General features: G+C 47.9%; 1 protein-coding gene across 3 annotated transcripts in view; it reads right to left on the reverse strand.

Moving 5' to 3' along the window:
• The window catches only part of tmem67 (transmembrane protein 67), a 356,662-nt gene extending 339,545 nt beyond the window's left edge, over positions 1-17,117 (reverse strand). For all 3 annotated transcript variants that reach the window (XM_038809034.1, XM_038809035.1, XM_038809033.1), the window contains exon 1: positions 16,906-17,117. In XM_038809034.1, coding sequence (XP_038664962.1) covers positions 16,906-17,104 — 199 coding nt within the window. In that variant the 5' untranslated portion in view covers positions 17,105-17,117. The remainder of the gene's footprint in view (positions 1-16,905) is intronic.
• Between the last annotated feature and the right edge of the window lie 64 nt (positions 17,118-17,181).

Consider the following 17,181-nt stretch of genomic DNA (forward strand, 5'->3'; position numbering starts at 1 on the left):
CCACGCTGGCCGGTTTAAGTCGGCCAGTGAACGGGAGTGAGGTGGTGGGAGGGGCTGCGGCTATCGAAGCCTGGGAGAACACGTTCCGATGAATCTAGTCGGGGTGGAAAGTTGGGGGGAAGGAACAGAGGTTGGGGGGAGGAGTTTTGTACGAGGAAGTGAAGGGGAGGAGTCGGGGAGGGTTTACAATTCATGGGTGTCATTATTGGTACTCTTTCGGGGATTGGATGGCATTGAATGTTGGGGAGGGGGGTGGACTCTATAGGTCAATGGTCACCATAGGCGATTCCTGATTCCTTTTTCTTTTCTTTCCTTTGTTTTTCCCACTGTGGGAGGGTTTGTTTTATTTGATGCTTATATTGTCAGGTGGGCCGCTGTTTGGGGTGGTGGGAGGATGGGATCGTTGTTGTTGATATTTGTATTTGTTACCGTTTACTGCCTGTTGGTGGGGTGTAAATTCTGAAGAAAATGTGAAAATAGAGAAGAAAAATATTTTATTTTAAAAAATCAAGAGCAGTCAGCATGGGTTTGTAAAGGAAGGCTATGTTGGACTGAGGGAATAACAAGGAGAATTGAAGTTTCTGCAATTAATGTGGTCTACATGCATTTCAGTAAGGTTTTCGACAAGGTCCCATATGGCAGACTGGTTAACAATGTAAAACACCTAGGGTCCAGGGGAATGTAGCAAGCCTGATACAAAATTGGCGCAGAGGTAATAAACAAAAGATAATTGTTGATGGATGTTTTTGTGACTGGAAGGCTATGTTCAGTGGAGTTCCACAGGGTTCAGTACTTTTGGACCTAAATGTAGGGAGAATGATTAAGACGTTTGCAGGCGACACAGAAATTGGCCACATGGTTGACAGTGAGGATTGCTGTAGATTGTAGGAAGGTGTCAATGGATCAGTCAGATCGGAAGAAAAGTGTCAAATGGAATTCAGCTGAAAGAAGTGCATTTGAGAAGGTCAAACAAGGCAAAAGATTACACAATAAATGGGAGGATACTGAGATGTGTCGAAGAAATGAGGGACTCTAGAGTGAATGTCCAAAGATCTCTGAAGGGAGCAGGGGAGGTTGATAAGGTGGTTAAGGAGGCATATAAACGGACTTGCAGTGACGGCCATGGAATGAGTGGTCGCAAATTTGGTGGCTCCTGCTCAAGGTGGAACTGTTAGGTCCTTTTCACCCGATTTTGGGGGTGTTTGCTGATGCAACGTACATAAACAGTGATAGACATTTTCCTCCGGTAAGGCCTTTTTAGGGCTTATCAAACGAGGAGTGCAACATTTAAGGGGCAGCAGTCTGGCCAGAGGGACATTCAAAGTGCGACAGACGGAAAGATGGCGGATAGTTCTAGGGCGTTGTTGCCTGCCCAGTGGTCTACTAAGCAATTGGACTTTTTGGATGCCAAGCTCCAACAGCAAAGGCAAGAGGCCTTGGAGAAGTTGGCTAAGTTGGCGGAGCTGGTCAGGGTGGCTTTTAAGAAAATGGAGCAAAGGCTAGAGGCGCAGAGTTTGGCGCTCCAAAAGATGGAGGAGTTGGTGGTGGATCATGAGGACCGGCTGGCCTCATTGGAGGCAGAGATTGTGCTTGTGGCAGAGGGCCAGAGGCAACTAAAGGAGATGGTGGAGGACTTGCAGAATCACTCCAGGAGGCAGAATGTCGGGATTCTGGGGTTGCCTGAAGGGACTGAGGTCTCAAAGTATATGACAAATATGTTCGACAATTTGGTGGGGGAGGGTTAATTGATGGACCTCCCGTGGTGGAACAAACGCACAGGGCGATTAGGAGAAACCCGAAAGCGGGGGAGCAGCCGAGGGCAATGGTGGTGCAGTTGCATCATTTTCTAGATAAAGAGAGGATTTTGCGGTGGGTGAAGGAGACGGGAGAGTGTACCTGGGAAGGAAATGTGGTGCATATCTCTCAGGGCGTGGGTGTGGAGTTGGCCAAGCGGTGAGCTGGGTTTAATATGGTTAAAGAGCCCCTTTACAAGAAAGGAGTGAAGTTCGGGGTGTTATATGCTGCTTGTCTGTGTGTCACGCACCAGAATCAGGAATTCTATTTTGATTCGCTGGAGGAGGCGAGTAAATTTATGAGAGACCAAGGACTGGGCACTTGTGAGGATATTGAACTTTGGAGGTGCCAGTTTGGGGAATGTGGGTGTGTATGCCAGGTGGATTGTTGTAATTACTGTGGTGGATGTGGATTGGGTAAGGGTATTCAATTGCATTTCAGGAATTGCAAGTGAGGGGTGGCAGGGGGAGTGGGTGGTTGTCTCGAGTGGGAGCCACCGCGCCAGCAGGTTGGCTAGTTAACGGGAGTGAATGGGGCGGTCAATCCGTGGATGGAGTAGAAGAGGGGGATTGGAGTGGTTGGTTTTCTTTTTCTTTGTTTATGGAGGGTGTGGGAAGGGGTTGGGGAGGGGGGATGCCGGTGTGGGTGGAGTTGGTGTGGCAGTTGGTTAAGTTGGGGAGGTCCTGAGGGTGAGCGAAGCATAGACCTGGAGTTGCTGGTTAAAGAGGGGCTATGGCTGATCAATGAGCCGATTAAGAGGTTGTGCATTTTCGCGCATTTAAGGAGTTTGAAAGTGGACGTGGTGTTTCTTCAGGAGATGCATTTGAAGGGGGAGGGGACCAGACGAGGTTGAGGAAGGGCCAGGTAGAGCAGGGATTTCATTTGGGGTTGAATGTGAAGACGAGGGGGGTGGCTGTGTTGGTCAATAAGAGGGTGGTTCCTCCGAAGCTGACCCGTTAACATACTCTCCGCCTTCTCTCCATGCTCGTAAACTGCACCCCTTGCTCGCCTCAATTGGCATACCGCCTTTCTGGTAGTCAGTCAAAGCTCACCTGTAGTTCCTTCCTCTTTTCCAACTTCGCTGGGTCCCCACCTTCTGCATAACTCCAACATCGCAGCTATTACCCTTTGACGCTCCAACCTTTTCTCTTTGTCCACCCTCTCCTCAAACGAGATCACCTCAACCCTCACCACCGCCTTTAGAGCCTCCCAGACAACCACTTTCGACACCTCCCCTGTGCAGTTGAAACCTACATATTCCTTAATTGCTTTTTCAATTTTGTCACAGAACTCTCGGTCCCCCAACAGTCCCAAATCTAATTTCCACCCTGGCCTCTGTACTACCCCCTTCTCCAGTACCGTATCCACCCAATGCGGAGCATGATCTCATATTGCAATTGCCGAGTCTTCCGATCCCTTAACCCGTTAGCAAAGCCTTCCCGACCACGAAAAAGTCCATCCGCAAGTATACCTTATGGACCGCTGAGAAAAACAAGTACTCCGGCTCCCTTGGGTGCAGAAACCTCCAAGGGTCCATCCCTCCCATTTCCACCATTAGCCCAGCCAATGCCTTCGCCCTCCCCTGACGAGACCAGCGAGCATGGCCGTGAACTGTCCAACCTTGGCTCCTGCACCAAGTTCCAGTGGTGCATTGCTACATCGGCCTTCAAACTTTTAAGATGCACAAGCACCCTTGACCTCTTGACCGGACCTCCCAACCCCCTTGAAATGAAATGAAATGAAAATCGCTTATCGTCACAAGTAGGCTTCAAATGAAGTTACTGTGAAAAGCCCCTAGTCGCCACATTCCGGCGCCTGTTCGGGGAGGCTAGTACAGGAATTGAACCGTGCTGCTGGCCTGCCTTTGTCTGCTTTCAAAGCCAACGATTTAGCCTTGTGCTAAACCAGCCCCTTGTGACAATAAGCGATTTTCATTTTATTTCATTTTTTTCATTTCATTTTATTTCAGGGGGCCCCGATTGGGCTGAGTGAATTAATCGATTGCGTGGAATCGATGCAGGCAGGGTGGCCCTGGGTCCGGGTGGGTTCTCAGCCGAGTTTGGGTTGGTGTTGAGGCCCCTGTTAGTCGAGATGTGTAACAAGTAGGTGGGAGAGGGGAGAGCTCTCCCCCACGCTGTCGCAGGCCTTGACGTCCCTCATTTCAAAGAAAGACAATGACCCGGAACATGACAGCGGGTAGTACTGCCCAATTTCGCTGTTGAATGTAGATGCAAAGCTGTTGGCGAAGGTACTGGCGATGCGGATAGAGGATTGTGTGCTGGGGGTGATAGGCGAGGATCAGATGGGATTTGTGAAGGGGCGGCAGCTGTCGACCAATGCAATTATGATGCCCTTGGAGAGCCGAGATGTTGAAATGGTCGTGACGATGGACGCAGTGAAAGCTTTCGATCAGGTTGAGTGGCCGTACTTATTTGAGATGCTGAGATGCTTTGGATTTGGGCAGGGATTTGTGGACCGAGTTCAGCTGTTGCATAAGGTGTCTAAAGCGATTGTTCAGACTAACAAAGTCAGTTTGGAATATTTTGGGTTGCATCAAGGGGTGAGGCAGGAGTGTCCGTTCTCCAAGACGTACAAGGGACGTTTACAGACTAAGAGGAACTGGAGGGGACATACCAGTAGCCGAAGGGGAATGGGTTCAGGTATCTGCAGGTTAGGGACTTTGTGAGGAAGGAGGTGGTTTTGTTTCGGTACTGCCACCCCCAGTGCTGCAGGACAATCTCCTGTCAAAGGAGGAGATAGGAGGGCAAGGTCTTGGACTTCCTGGAGGAGTTGCTGAAGAGAGAGTGCCCCGGTGGTGGAGGTTAGGCGTAAGTGGGAGGAAGAGCTGGGTGGGTCTTTGGGGGCTGGAGTATGGAGTGAGGCTTTGTGGTGGTTTAATGCGTCCTGTTGTGCGCAAGAAAATCTCATCCGGTTCAAAATAATACAGGGCCCACATGACAGTGTCCAGGATGAGACGTTTCTTTCCAGGGGTGGAGGATAGATGTGGTCGGTGTGCGGGGAGGCTGGCGAACCACATTCACATGTTTGGGGCATGTCTGAGGTTGGAGGGGGTTTTGGACAGGACTTGCAGATATAACGTCGCAGAGTTTGAGGATAACCATAGCTCCGATTCCAGAGGTGGCAATATTTGGAGTGTTGTAGATGCGTGAGAGAGGCCGATGTGTTGGCCTTTGACTCCCTGATAGCCTGTACACAGATTTTGTTGTGCTGGCGATACTTGGAGCTGCCGAATGCAGGGGTATGGGTGAACAATTGGCAGAATTCCTGTACTTAGAGATAATCAAGTATGGCATCAGAGGTGCAGAGGAGGGATTCTCCTCAAGGTGGAAACTGTTGATCAACTCCTTGAAGGATGATGGAGTTCTCAGTTGTTGGGGGGGGGGGGGGTTCTGGTGGGGAAGGGGGGTGGTGTTTGTTTTCTGTTTGGGCTGGGAATCTGGGTTAAAAGTTAAAAAGGGGGTGGCAGGCACCAGAATGGCAGTGGGTAGATTGGGGAGTGGCAATTTTTGAGTGACGTATGGTTTTTTGTTTTTCTTTTGTTATGTATTTATTTGAAAATGCCTCCAATCAGATATTTTTCAAAAAGGCATAGAAACATAGAAAATGGGAGTAGGTAGTTCAGCCCATCGAGCCAGCTGCGCCATTCAACGTGAAGATGGCTGATCCTCTATCTCAACACCGTACTCTCACTCTCTCCCCATACCTCTTGACATTTAAGTGTTTAGAAAGTTATCTATTTCTTTATTAAATATATTCAGTGACTTCCACAGACTTACGTGGTAGAGAGTGCCACAGGTTCACCATCCTCTGAATAAAGACATTTCTCCTTATCTCAGTCCTGAATGGCCTACCCCATATCCTGAGAGCCTTGTTCTGCACCCCGCCAGGCAAGGGAGGACCAGGCCAGATTCCCCGACGTCTTCGCCGGTGGACTGGGGACAAAGGGGCCATGGCCCGAATCAGCATAGACCCACAGGCACAGCCTCATTATTTCCATGCCCGCACGGTCTCCTATGCATTGTGGCCAAAAGTCAATACCAAATTGGACCGGCTCAAACATTTAGGGGTCATCTTCCGAGTAAAATTTGCCGATTGGCCACCCTGGTTGTGTCAGTACTCAAACAGACGGTTCTGTGCATCTCTGCAGGAAATATGACGGTGGACCATGTTTTCCATTTCGACTGATACCCGGTGCTCCGCATCGAGGACCTCTATGCAAAGCAGAGCAGAGGACGCTCCTTCACAGAACTGGGCATGTCTCATGCATATCTACAGTTTTTTTTTTTTTTTTTTTAAATAATTTTTATTGAAATTTTCGATACAAACATTTACCCCTACTACATTTTAAATTATAACACAACAAATCCCCCTGGAAAATCCTCCCCACGCCCTCCCCCGCGCGCACCCCCCCACCTTTCCCCCCCCCCCCCCCCCCCCCCGCGCTACCCGTCTAGCAACCAAACCGTTTTTCCCTTTCTGCCGATGGCCTCGGGCAGTCATTGCCCGCGACCCCCCGCTGACGTGCACCCTTCGTTGCTATCCCCCCCCCCTCCCTTCCCCCCCCCCCCCCCCCCTTTCTCCCCGGGTTGCTGCTGTTTCGGCCTCCAGTTCCTATCTCTGATCCAGAAAGTCAAGGAAGGGCTGCCACCGCCGGAAGAACCCCTGTACCGACCCTCTCAGGGCGAATTTGATTCTTTCCAATTGGATGAAGCTTGCCATGTCGTTTAACCAGGTGTTAACACTTGGTGGCCTTGTGTCCCTCCACTGAATCAAGATCCTTCTCCGAGCTACCAAGGACGCAAAGGCCAATATTCCGGCCTCCCTTGCCTCCTGTACTCCCGGCTCCACCCCAACCCCAAAAATCGCCAGCCCCCACCCTGGTTTGACCCTGGTTCCCACCACTCTCGACACCGTCTCCGCCACCCCCTCCCAGAACTCTTCCAGTGCCGGGCACATCCAGAACATATGTACATGGTTCGCAGGGCTTCCCGAACACCTAACACACCTGTCCTCACCCCCGAAGAACCGACTCATCCTAGTCCCCGTCATATGGGCTCTGTGCAGCACCTTAAATTGGATGAGGCCCAACCTTGCGCACGACGACGACGAATTGACCCTCTCTAAGGCATCCGCCCATGTCCCATCTTCTATCTGCTCTCCCAGCTCCGCTTCCCACTTGTCTTTCAGCTCCTCTATCGATACCTCCTCCACCTCCTGCATTATTTTGTAGATGTCCGAGACCTTCCCTTCTCCGACCCAGACCCCTGACAGCACCCTATCACTCACCCCTCTATCGGGAAGCAAGGGAAATCCTTCCACCTGTCGTCTGGCAAATGCCTTCACCTGCAGGTATCTAAACGTGTTCCCCGGGGGGAGCTCAAATTTCTCCTCCAGCTCTCCCAGGCTCGCAAACCTCCCCTCTATGAACATGTCCCTCAGTTGCCTGATGCCCGCCCTGTGCCAGCTCTGGAATCCCCCGCCAGTGTTCCCCGGGACAAATCTGTGGTTCCCTCTCAGTGGCGCCGCCATCAGACCCCCCACTTCCCCCCTGTGTCGCCTCCACTGCCCCCAGATTTTCAGGGTGGCCGCCACTACCGGACTCGTGGTATACCTTGTGGGGGGGAGCGGCCATGGTGCCGTTACTAGCGCCCCCAGGCTTATATTGCCGCAGGACGCCCTCTCCATACGTTTCCAAGCTGCCCCCTCCCCCTCCATCACCCACTTGCGCACCATCGATGCGTTCGCCGCCCAGTAGTATCCGGAAAGATTGGGCAGCGCTAATCCTCCCCTGTCCCTACTCCGTTCCAAGAAAATCCTTCTCACTCTAGGGGTGCCATGTGCCCACACATAGCCCATAATGCTGCTAGTTACCTTCTTGAAGAAGGCCCTGGGGAGAAAGATGGGCAAGCACTGAAACAGAAACAAGAACCTCGGGAGGACCGTCATTTTGACTGACTGCACCCTCCCTGCTAGCGACAGCGGTACCATGTCCCACCTCTTGAACTCCTCCTCCATCTGCTCCACCAGCCTTGAAAAGTTCAGCTTGTGGAGGGTCCCCCAGTTCCTTGCCACCTGCACCCCCAAGTACCTGAAGCTCTTTACTGCTCTCTTAAACAGTTAATACACAACCCAAACTCCTGCCAGTTCATCACCGTGAATATCCACAGGTGTTTATATGAATATACCCGGCTGCCGTTTGGGGTCTCATCCGCATGCGCTATTTTCCAGCGTGTGATGGTGGCCGTCTACTTGAATGATTTCCTCATCACCGGCGCATCCGACCAGGAACGTCCAACAAGCCTGGCCGAGGTCCTATGGGGTTTTGAGCAGACAGCCTTCCGCCGCTGGCGGGGAAAATCTGTCTTTCATATCCACGAGGTGACTTATTTGGGGTACTGAATGGACCAGAATTGATTGCACCCTGTAGAGGACAAGGTATGGGTGATAAAACAGGCCCACGACCCCAGCGGGAAGACAGAACTACGCTCTTTCCTCGGAGTAGTAAATTATTATGGGAAGTTCATCCTAAACCTGGCAACCATCCTCAGTTCCCGCCACTTCTTGCTAAAGAAGAGTCAAATATGGAACTGGACACCATCTCAACAGCAGACATTCAGTGCGATAAAATGACAGTTGTCATCCTTAAAACTAACGCACTTCGACTCCGCCAAGCCTTTGCTGTTGACATGAGACACATTCCCTTATGAGGTGGGCATGGTCCTCGGTCACCGCATGGCCGATGGTTCAGAACGACCGATCGCTTTCGCATCCTGCATGCTCACCGACGTGGAGCGCAATTATGCGCAGGCCAAAAGAAAGTGCTGGCGGTCGTGTTTGGAATCCATAAGTTCCATCAGTTTACGGGCACACTTTTACGGTCTCCGTTGACCATGAATTATTGGGCCTATTCAAAGAAGCCGAAGCAATTCCACCGATCGCATCCGCCAGGATCCAGTCTTGGGCCCTATTGCTGGGGGCATACGAGTACAGCTTGGAACACCGCCCCAGCACGAAGGTCCCGCATGCGAATGCATTAAGCCGCTTCCCCCTCCCCAAAGGCCATCGATGCCCCCCTCCTCGGAGGAGGTGGTGGCTGCACTCCACTTCATGGACTCATTGCCAGTGACGGCGCCCGGGATAAAGGGTGAACCCAGGCGGACCCAGTTATCCCGGGTCTGGCACATGGTGCTGTATGGGGCGCAGCACATGGCGTCACCTGCAGCGGCGTGCAGAGGGGGGGGGCCGACGGTGCGCTGGCCCCAGGCAGCCATTGGATGGGGGCAGTGGCGTGCAGAGCATGGATCGCGCCTGCGCACCGCGGTCGGCCGGAGCGAGCCTGCGCACCGCGGTCGGCCGGAGCGCGCCTGCGCACCGCGGTCGGCCGGAGTGCGCCTGCGCACCGCGGTCGGGTGGAGCGCGCCTGCGCACCGCGGTCGGGTGGAGTGCGCCTGCGCACCGCAGTCGGGTGGAGCGCGCCTGTGCACCGCAGTCGCCGCTGGTGAAGAGGCGGCTTTGCACTCGGCGGCTGGAGAGGGAACAGAAAGGGCGCGAATTCTCCAGAATCGACGGCAATGCCACCATGGGTGAGTTTTATTCATTCTTTATCTTTATCTTTTGATCTATTTTAAAACTCTTCTCTGCACCCTCTCTGTAGCTGTCAACTTACTAAACTGTCGTGCCCAGAATTTGACATTTGGGCCAGGGGCACCCATTTGGGACAGAACCAGTATTTTATAAAGATTCATCATGGCCTCTTAACTTTTGCCCTCTTACCCTTTATACTTAAAGCCCAGGGTCCTATAAATGGGAGATTCTCAGAGACTTGACTGCAAGCTGCTGGAGCTCGGATCTTGAACAGAGCTTTTATATCTGGATTTGGGGACCCTTTATGCACTGGCATAGTGCAAAAACAGGCCCCACATGACCAGGGTTTTGTGAAGAAGAAGGGATCTGGAAATGTGTTGACTGTGAAAATTATATTTGTGGAAATTGGGTGAAGTAATGCCGGTGTTTGATGAGACTTGGTGCTAAAGTTTTAGAGAAATTAAGATGGAATTTGATTTGAAGAAGTTCAACGTTTTGAAGAATATTATGGCTGAAATGAAAGCGATACGTGCTGAATGAGCTGACCGAAATGTGTGAGATATGTCTTTGTATCTGCTATGTGTAATTTATCGGTCATATTATTGCAATTTTCCTGTTAATTCATGTTTAATTTACGTTGATTTTGGTGTGATTGCTAATATAAAAATGAAATGTTAAGAGCATTTCATGTACAACCAAGTGGAGCACAGAACAGGAAAAAAAAAGAGGGCCAGAGTCGAAGAAGAGTCCCATCAAAGAGGGGCATTAGATGCATGGATAAAAAGAAGTAAAGAAGAAGTAGGAGAACCTGGAGAAGTAAAAGATGATGTGGGTGCAGAGAAGGATTTTTCTGCTACGGATTCAGCTATGTCAGAACATAATACTCTCTCTCCTCAGTCTCGTTGTCAGGATGATGATCCATGTGAAGAAAATAAAGAAGATTTTAGCATATTTTTGCAAAGAAGCGATTTTGGCTGTTTGAAGAAACCGATTCCAGATCATTTGAAGATGACAATATTACAACATGGCCCTGAAAGATATCAGAATAAAAGTGGTCCATTTGCTGAGAAGGATGGGAGATCATTTTCCAAACAGTGGTTTGATAAAGTTTCCACAAACGGAGAAATTGTGGCGAGAAAATGGTTGTTATACTCTCCATATCGGAAAGCATGCTACTGTTTTGTTTGCTTTTTGTTTTCAAAGGAGCATTTGTCGTCTGTGTCAAACTTTGGAATGGAAGACGGTTTCTCCACTTGGAGAAAATTAAATCCAAGAATACCTGATCATGAGAAAAGCTCTTCTCATAGAGCTCACATGAGGGAATACCTGAACCTCGTAGTTCGACTCCATCATTCAACTACGATAGATGCTGAACTTCAACAACAAATGTCTGCTGAAAAGAAAAGGTGGAAAGCTATAACTGAACGGATTGTCGAGGTTATATCCTTTCTGGCAAAACAGAATCTGGCCTATCGTGGACATCGAGGAGAAGGAATATCTGGGTTATCAGAGCCAGAGGAGACAGTCAGTGAAAATACAGGAAACTTTCTAGCAACAATCAGACTTTTGGCCAAATATGATGACATCTTAGCAAAACACTTGCAGAGCGGGAAAGAGAAATCAAAAAGTGTCACCTACTTGTCCAACAGAATTCAAAACGAAATAATCAATCTTCTTGGTGAAACTGTCAAGAAAAATATAATTTCCGAAATTAAGGACGCAAAATATTTTAGCATAATGCTGGATTCAACTCCAGATATTGCCCATGAAGATCAGGTTTCTGAAATTCTGCGTTACGTTCATATTGATGAAAACAGAAAAGTAGAAATAAAGGAGACATTTCTGGGATTTTTTCAAGTCAACAAGAAAGATGCAGTCAGCCTGGTAAATAAAATTCAGGAAAAATTGGAAGAAGACAAATTTCCATGAATGACTGTCGTGGTCAAGCATATGATAACGCAGCAGTTATGGCTGGAGTGAGAGGAGGTGTTCAACAAAAAATTCTTGAAGTTAACCCAAAAGCTGTGTTTGTGAACTGCGAGAACCACAGCCTCAATTTGGCCTGTGTCCATGCAAGTGAGGTGCAACCTGTTGTTGTTACATTTTTTGGCATTCTAGAAAAACTCTTTACTTTTTTTTTCTTCATCTACTTCTCGTTGGGAAGTGTTAAAATCATTTGTCACTCGGACTGTGAAAAGACAGTGTGACACAAGATGGAGTTCCAGCCATGATGCTGTGCAAGTAATCCACGAAGAGTGTGACAACGTTATTGCAAGCCTTCAACACCTGCTGGAAGGAGAATTTTCAAGGGAAACTAAATCTGATGCAGGATCGCTACTTAATTCTATTCAACAGTTCCCGTTTATAGCTTTATTAAATTTTTGGTACTCAGTTTTATCATCAGTGGAGAAAGTCTCAAACGTTTGCAGGATCCGAAAATGGGGTTCCATGAAGCTTCTTGTGATCTGAGAGGACTTATTCATATCTTGAATTTGAAGAATGACGAAATTATCCACAATGCAATAGATTTAGCCAATGAATATTGTGAAAATTGGGGAATACCAATTGCACGAACAAGGAGAAGAAGAAGAATGCCTGGAGAGTCAGCAAGAGATAGTGGACTGACGGCACAAGAAGAAATGAATAGAGTAATGGTAGAGATTGTGAACAGATTAAAAACTGAAATTGAAGACCGCAGTGTCCGTCTTCAAAGACTCAGTGACCGATTTTCTTTTCTTCTGAACTTGAATTCAGTAGTGATTGAAGATGAACAAGAAAGAGAGAAATTAAAAAAGGAATGTTCAGACTTTGCAAATTATTATGACAATGATGTGGTTGCAATTCAGTTATATGACGAAATTATTGATTTTGTGATGCTCCTTCGAGCTGGAGGGAATAGAGTTCCCCCTGATCCTAAAGATGCTCTGGAGTCTTTACTGCAGTATGGGAGGGATGTCTTTCCGACGCTGTGTGTTTCATACAGGTTACTGCTTACAATTGCATTTTCAGTCGCAAGCTGTGAAAGGTCATTTTCAAAACTGAAATTAATAAAAACATATCTGAGGTCTTCTATGTCACAGGAGCAACTGACCAACCTGGCTTTAATAAGCATTGAAAAAGAATTTCTCACAGCTGATGTAAAAGTGAAGTAGTTCAGGTGTTTTGTGACAGGAGGTATCATTTGGGGAAAAGAACTTAATAAATTTGATTGATTAATATTAAAATCGAATAAAGCGTTTATTTCATGTTTCATCTGTGTTTATATATTCAAAATGTTTTCCTTTCTCATAATATTTTTCAGTATATTAGGCCTTATACTTGAGTCTTTGGGGCATATAATCAAGATTTGCCCCGGGCATCACCAGACCTCTGCACGCCGCTGGTCACCTGACAATTCCTCCAAAATTCCGGCGCTCAACATGGAGGACAGCATCCTCCTTTGGGGAGGCACGGTAATCCTCCCGGAGCACAAGCGACTCACCTTACCACAGAACCTCCATAACAGACACCCAGGGGTGTCCAAGATGAAAATGCTCACTCGCAGATTTACGTCTGGTGCTGGGCATCAATACGGATATAGAGAAGCTGGCCCAATGATGCAGGCCATGCCAAGAGCACCAGAAAACTTCAGCAGCGGTGCTGTTGCACCCTTGGGAATGGCCAAACCACCTGCGCTACACCTTCAGCCCACATGGTATCGCAGAGGTACTGGTGTCTGACAATGGAGCTGCTTTCACGAGTTCAATGTTTGAGGCATTTGTGGCCGCGAATGGGATCCATCACGTGCTGACCGCACCGTATCACCCGGTCTCAAATGGCCCTTTTGGCCAGTTCAAACATTTAAAAGAGGGATGAAGAAGCTGACAAAATGGAACCTGGGAACCCCAATTGGTCCGTTTTCTGTTTAGTTAGAGGACCACATCGCATGCGACTATGGGGGTGGCGCATCTTACTCTGTACGGGCATTGAGTCAGGAATCTAACCGTCATGTGGACCACATCCACAGCCACCTCCAAGACTTACCAGTACCCCACCAACACCCAGATTCTGTGGATCCTCCAGCCACAACCTCCGCCACTACCGCCTGACCGTCGACAGCCAGGAGGTCAAGATGCCCGATGCTGTTCTTTTGGATCCCGACTCCGACATGGACGTCTAGCCGCAGGAAGATTCAAATCCCAAACCATTAATGCCCATGCCAATATCCACGCCCGCTTCTCGATCCGACACCAGCTCCACTGGTCTAGCCTCGACACACAGCGTAGAAGCACTGCTCACTGATCAGGTATAGACCTCCTGGTCGAACCCCTTAAACGCCGGAACGCCGACACCAAGCACAGATCCCACAGATTGGCCAGAGGACATGGACATTTCTCCGGACCTGGAGGGAGGGGCAGGGGATGGGTGTTATAACCCCTGGGGGGTAAGGGAGTGTGTACAATCAGATTCCCATTAACTCATAACAAGGATGAACTCCCCCAGTAATTGGGAGCGGACCTTATGGGGGAAGGCTTTACAGTACAAAAATCCCAGCCTGGTTGGAGAGGGTGACTCTTTGGGGCGTAGGAGTTCAGATAGTGTATCTTAATCAATCTTTTTCTTTGTATCCTACTGTGCATCCTATTGGTATTTCTCGTCCGTCGGGATTCTACACCACAAAAACTGGTGCTCCTTTATTTATTCAACTAGTTGCATCCTCAAAAAATTCCAGTAGGTTTGTCAAATAAAACTTCCCTTTCATAAATCTATGTTGACTTTGTCTAATCCTATTGATATCTTCTAAGTGCCGTTATCACATCCTTTATAATAGACTCTCAAATTTTTCCTACGACTGATGTTAAGTTAACTGGTCTGTAATCCCCTGTTTTCTTCATTCCTCCATTTTTTAAATAGTGGGGTTACATTTGACACTTTTCAATCTGCCGGGCCAGTTCCAGAATCTACAGAATTTTGGAAGGTGATAACTTTAGTACCCTGAGGTGTCGATTATCAGGCCATGGGGATTTATCGGCTTTCAGTCCCAATAATCTCTACAGTACTTTTCTTTACTAATATTAATTTCCTAAATTCCTCCTTTTCACTAGACCCTTGCTTCCCTGGCATTTCTGGGAAGTTATTTCTGCCTTCTGTCTTCTTCCATGAAGATGGAACTAAAGTAGTTATTTAATTGCTCCAACATTTTCTTGTTCTTTAGTATTAATTCTTCCATTTAAGACGGTAAGGGACCTACATTTGTCTTCACTAATCTTTTTCTTTTTACATACTTATAGGTGTTACAGTCTGCTTTATATTCCTTGCAAATTGACTTTCATACTCTATTTTACCTCGCTTAGTCAGTCTCTTGGTCCTCCTTTGCTGAAATCCAAACTGCTCCCAATCCTCAGGCTTGCCATGTTTAGTAGAAATTTTAAATGAATCCCATTCGGATCTAATACTAGCCTTAATTTATTTTGTTAACCATAGTTGGGTTGCTTTTGCCGTTGTGTTTTTGTGCCAGGAAGGAATAACAGTTGCAATGCATGCATTCATCCCTTAAATATTAGCCACTGACTATCCACCATCATGCCTTTCAATGAAGTTACCCAATCTCTTGCAGCAAACTCACCCCTCGTACCTTTGTAGTTTCCTTTGTTTCAATTTAGGACCTTCATTTCAGATTAGACTACTTCACTTTCTATCCCAATGAAGAATTCTACATGTTATGGTCACTCTTCCCTAAAGGATCCCTTCTCATTGCACAATAGCAAATCTAGGATAGCCTGTTCCGTAGTCGATTCGTCAACATATTAGTCCCAAAAGAAACACCCGTGAATTCATCCTCCACTGTATTATTGCTAATGTGGTTTGCCCAGTCTATATATAGACTGAAGTCACCCATGATTACTGCAGCACCCTTGTTACATGCATTTCTAATTCCCTGTTTAATGCCATTCCCTACTTTACCACTACCGTTTGGAGGCTGATGGAAAACTCCCATTAATGTTCTCTGCCCTTAGCTCCACCCAGACTGATTCTAAATCTTATGAAGAGTCGTACAGACTTGAAATGTTAACTCTGTTTCTCTCTCCACATATACTGTCAGACCTGCTAGGTTTTTCCAGCATTTTCTATTTTGCTTCTACATCTAGGTGTTCTGAGACAATAATAGAATAGTCTCACGATTGAACTGATTTCATTCTTGACTACCAACACCACCTTTTTGCCAGTTCTTCCTAAATATTGAATACCCTTGGATATTTAGCTCCCAGCCTTGATCACCCTACAGCCATGTCACCGTAATTATAGAAACATAGAAAATAGGAGGCCATTCGGTCCTTCAAGCCTGCTCCGCCATTCATTATGATCATGGCTGATCATCCAACTCCTGCTTTCCCCCATATCCTTTGATATCCTTTGTAATCACAATCATATCGTTTCCGTTTACAACTACTTGCATTAATTAATTTACCTGCGGTTGTTCTTCTTGGAGGCGAAGGCTATAGGAAGATTTGATTGGGAGGCACAAAATTGTGAGGGGCCTGAGTACAGTGGAAGGAAAGGGCCCATTTACCTTAGTAGAGAGATTAGTGGTGGTGGTGGGGGGAGAATCGGCATAGATTTAGTGAATTGTACAAGTATCAGAGGGGAGATAAGGATTTTCTTTTTCACCCAGAGGATTGTTAAGTTCTAGAACTCACCGTCTGAAAAGATAATAGAGGCATAAATACTCAAGCTCATTACAAAGTGTCTGGGTTTACATTTCAAGTGCCATAACCTGCACAGCTACCTACCAAATGCTACAAAATGCGGCTAGGTTGGTGGCTCGTTTTTTGTCAACAAAGGCATGCAGACTGTAATATCCCACACGGGACCTATGATGTGGGAATGCTTGACTTCCCCATGCTCCTTGCGGAGTACGAATTCACCAGCGAGGGGCAGGGTATCTCAATTAACCAATGTATAAAATGTCAGCCAATAAGATGCAGACCAGATTCGGAACCTGGTAGTGATCTACCAGGTAGTGTACATATTGTTTGTGTAAATAAAACTTTGCTTCTTATTTTACTCAGTGTGGACTCACTGTGTCCTTATTAAACACAGGTGGCACAGTGACAGCTGCCTTACAGCACCAGGGACCCAGGTTCGGGTACAGCCTTCGGTGACTGTCAGTGTGGAGTTTGCACGTTCGCCCTGTGGGTTTCTTCCAGGTGCTCCAGTTTCCTCCCAAAGTGCAAAGATGTGCAGGTCAGGTGGGGTTACGGGGACAGGGTGTGAAGTGGGTAGAGGTAGGGTGTTCTTTCAGAGGGGTGGTGCAGGCTCGATGGGGTGAATGGCCTCCTTCTAGACTGCAAGGATTCAAAATTAGCCTCTTTCTGGGTCGTAAACTTTCTGTGACTTACTCCTATTAATATATATTCATTACATATATATCCAACATGTGTAATAAAACAAACTGCAAGCTCGAGTTGCAGTGATTTCTGTATCTGGTACTGGGCACCCCTACGCAAACCGACAACTTTTACCCACCATCTTTACTTTTCTGCTGGTGGTCCCCGCAAAACCTGCATGCCATTCGAGAAATATCGAAATGCTGTTTCTTTGTGCAGTCCTGCACGGTTTGGAAAGGCACGGAGTGAATGAGGCTGTGGCCGAGCGGCAGCAGCACCATTGGCAGCAGGAGCAGCGCCAGCGGGGTGCCGCGGAACTGCAGTTTCGCCACCACCATGGCGGCAGCCAACCGTCCCGCTATCCCACAGTGCACCGGGGCGGCCGCCAGGTCCTGTCAGCTCCGTGCCTCACCCT

Source organism: Scyliorhinus canicula, chromosome 10 (genome assembly GCF_902713615.1).
Source record: "Scyliorhinus canicula chromosome 10, sScyCan1.1, whole genome shotgun sequence".
Lineage (NCBI taxonomy): Eukaryota > Metazoa > Chordata > Chondrichthyes > Carcharhiniformes > Scyliorhinidae > Scyliorhinus > Scyliorhinus canicula.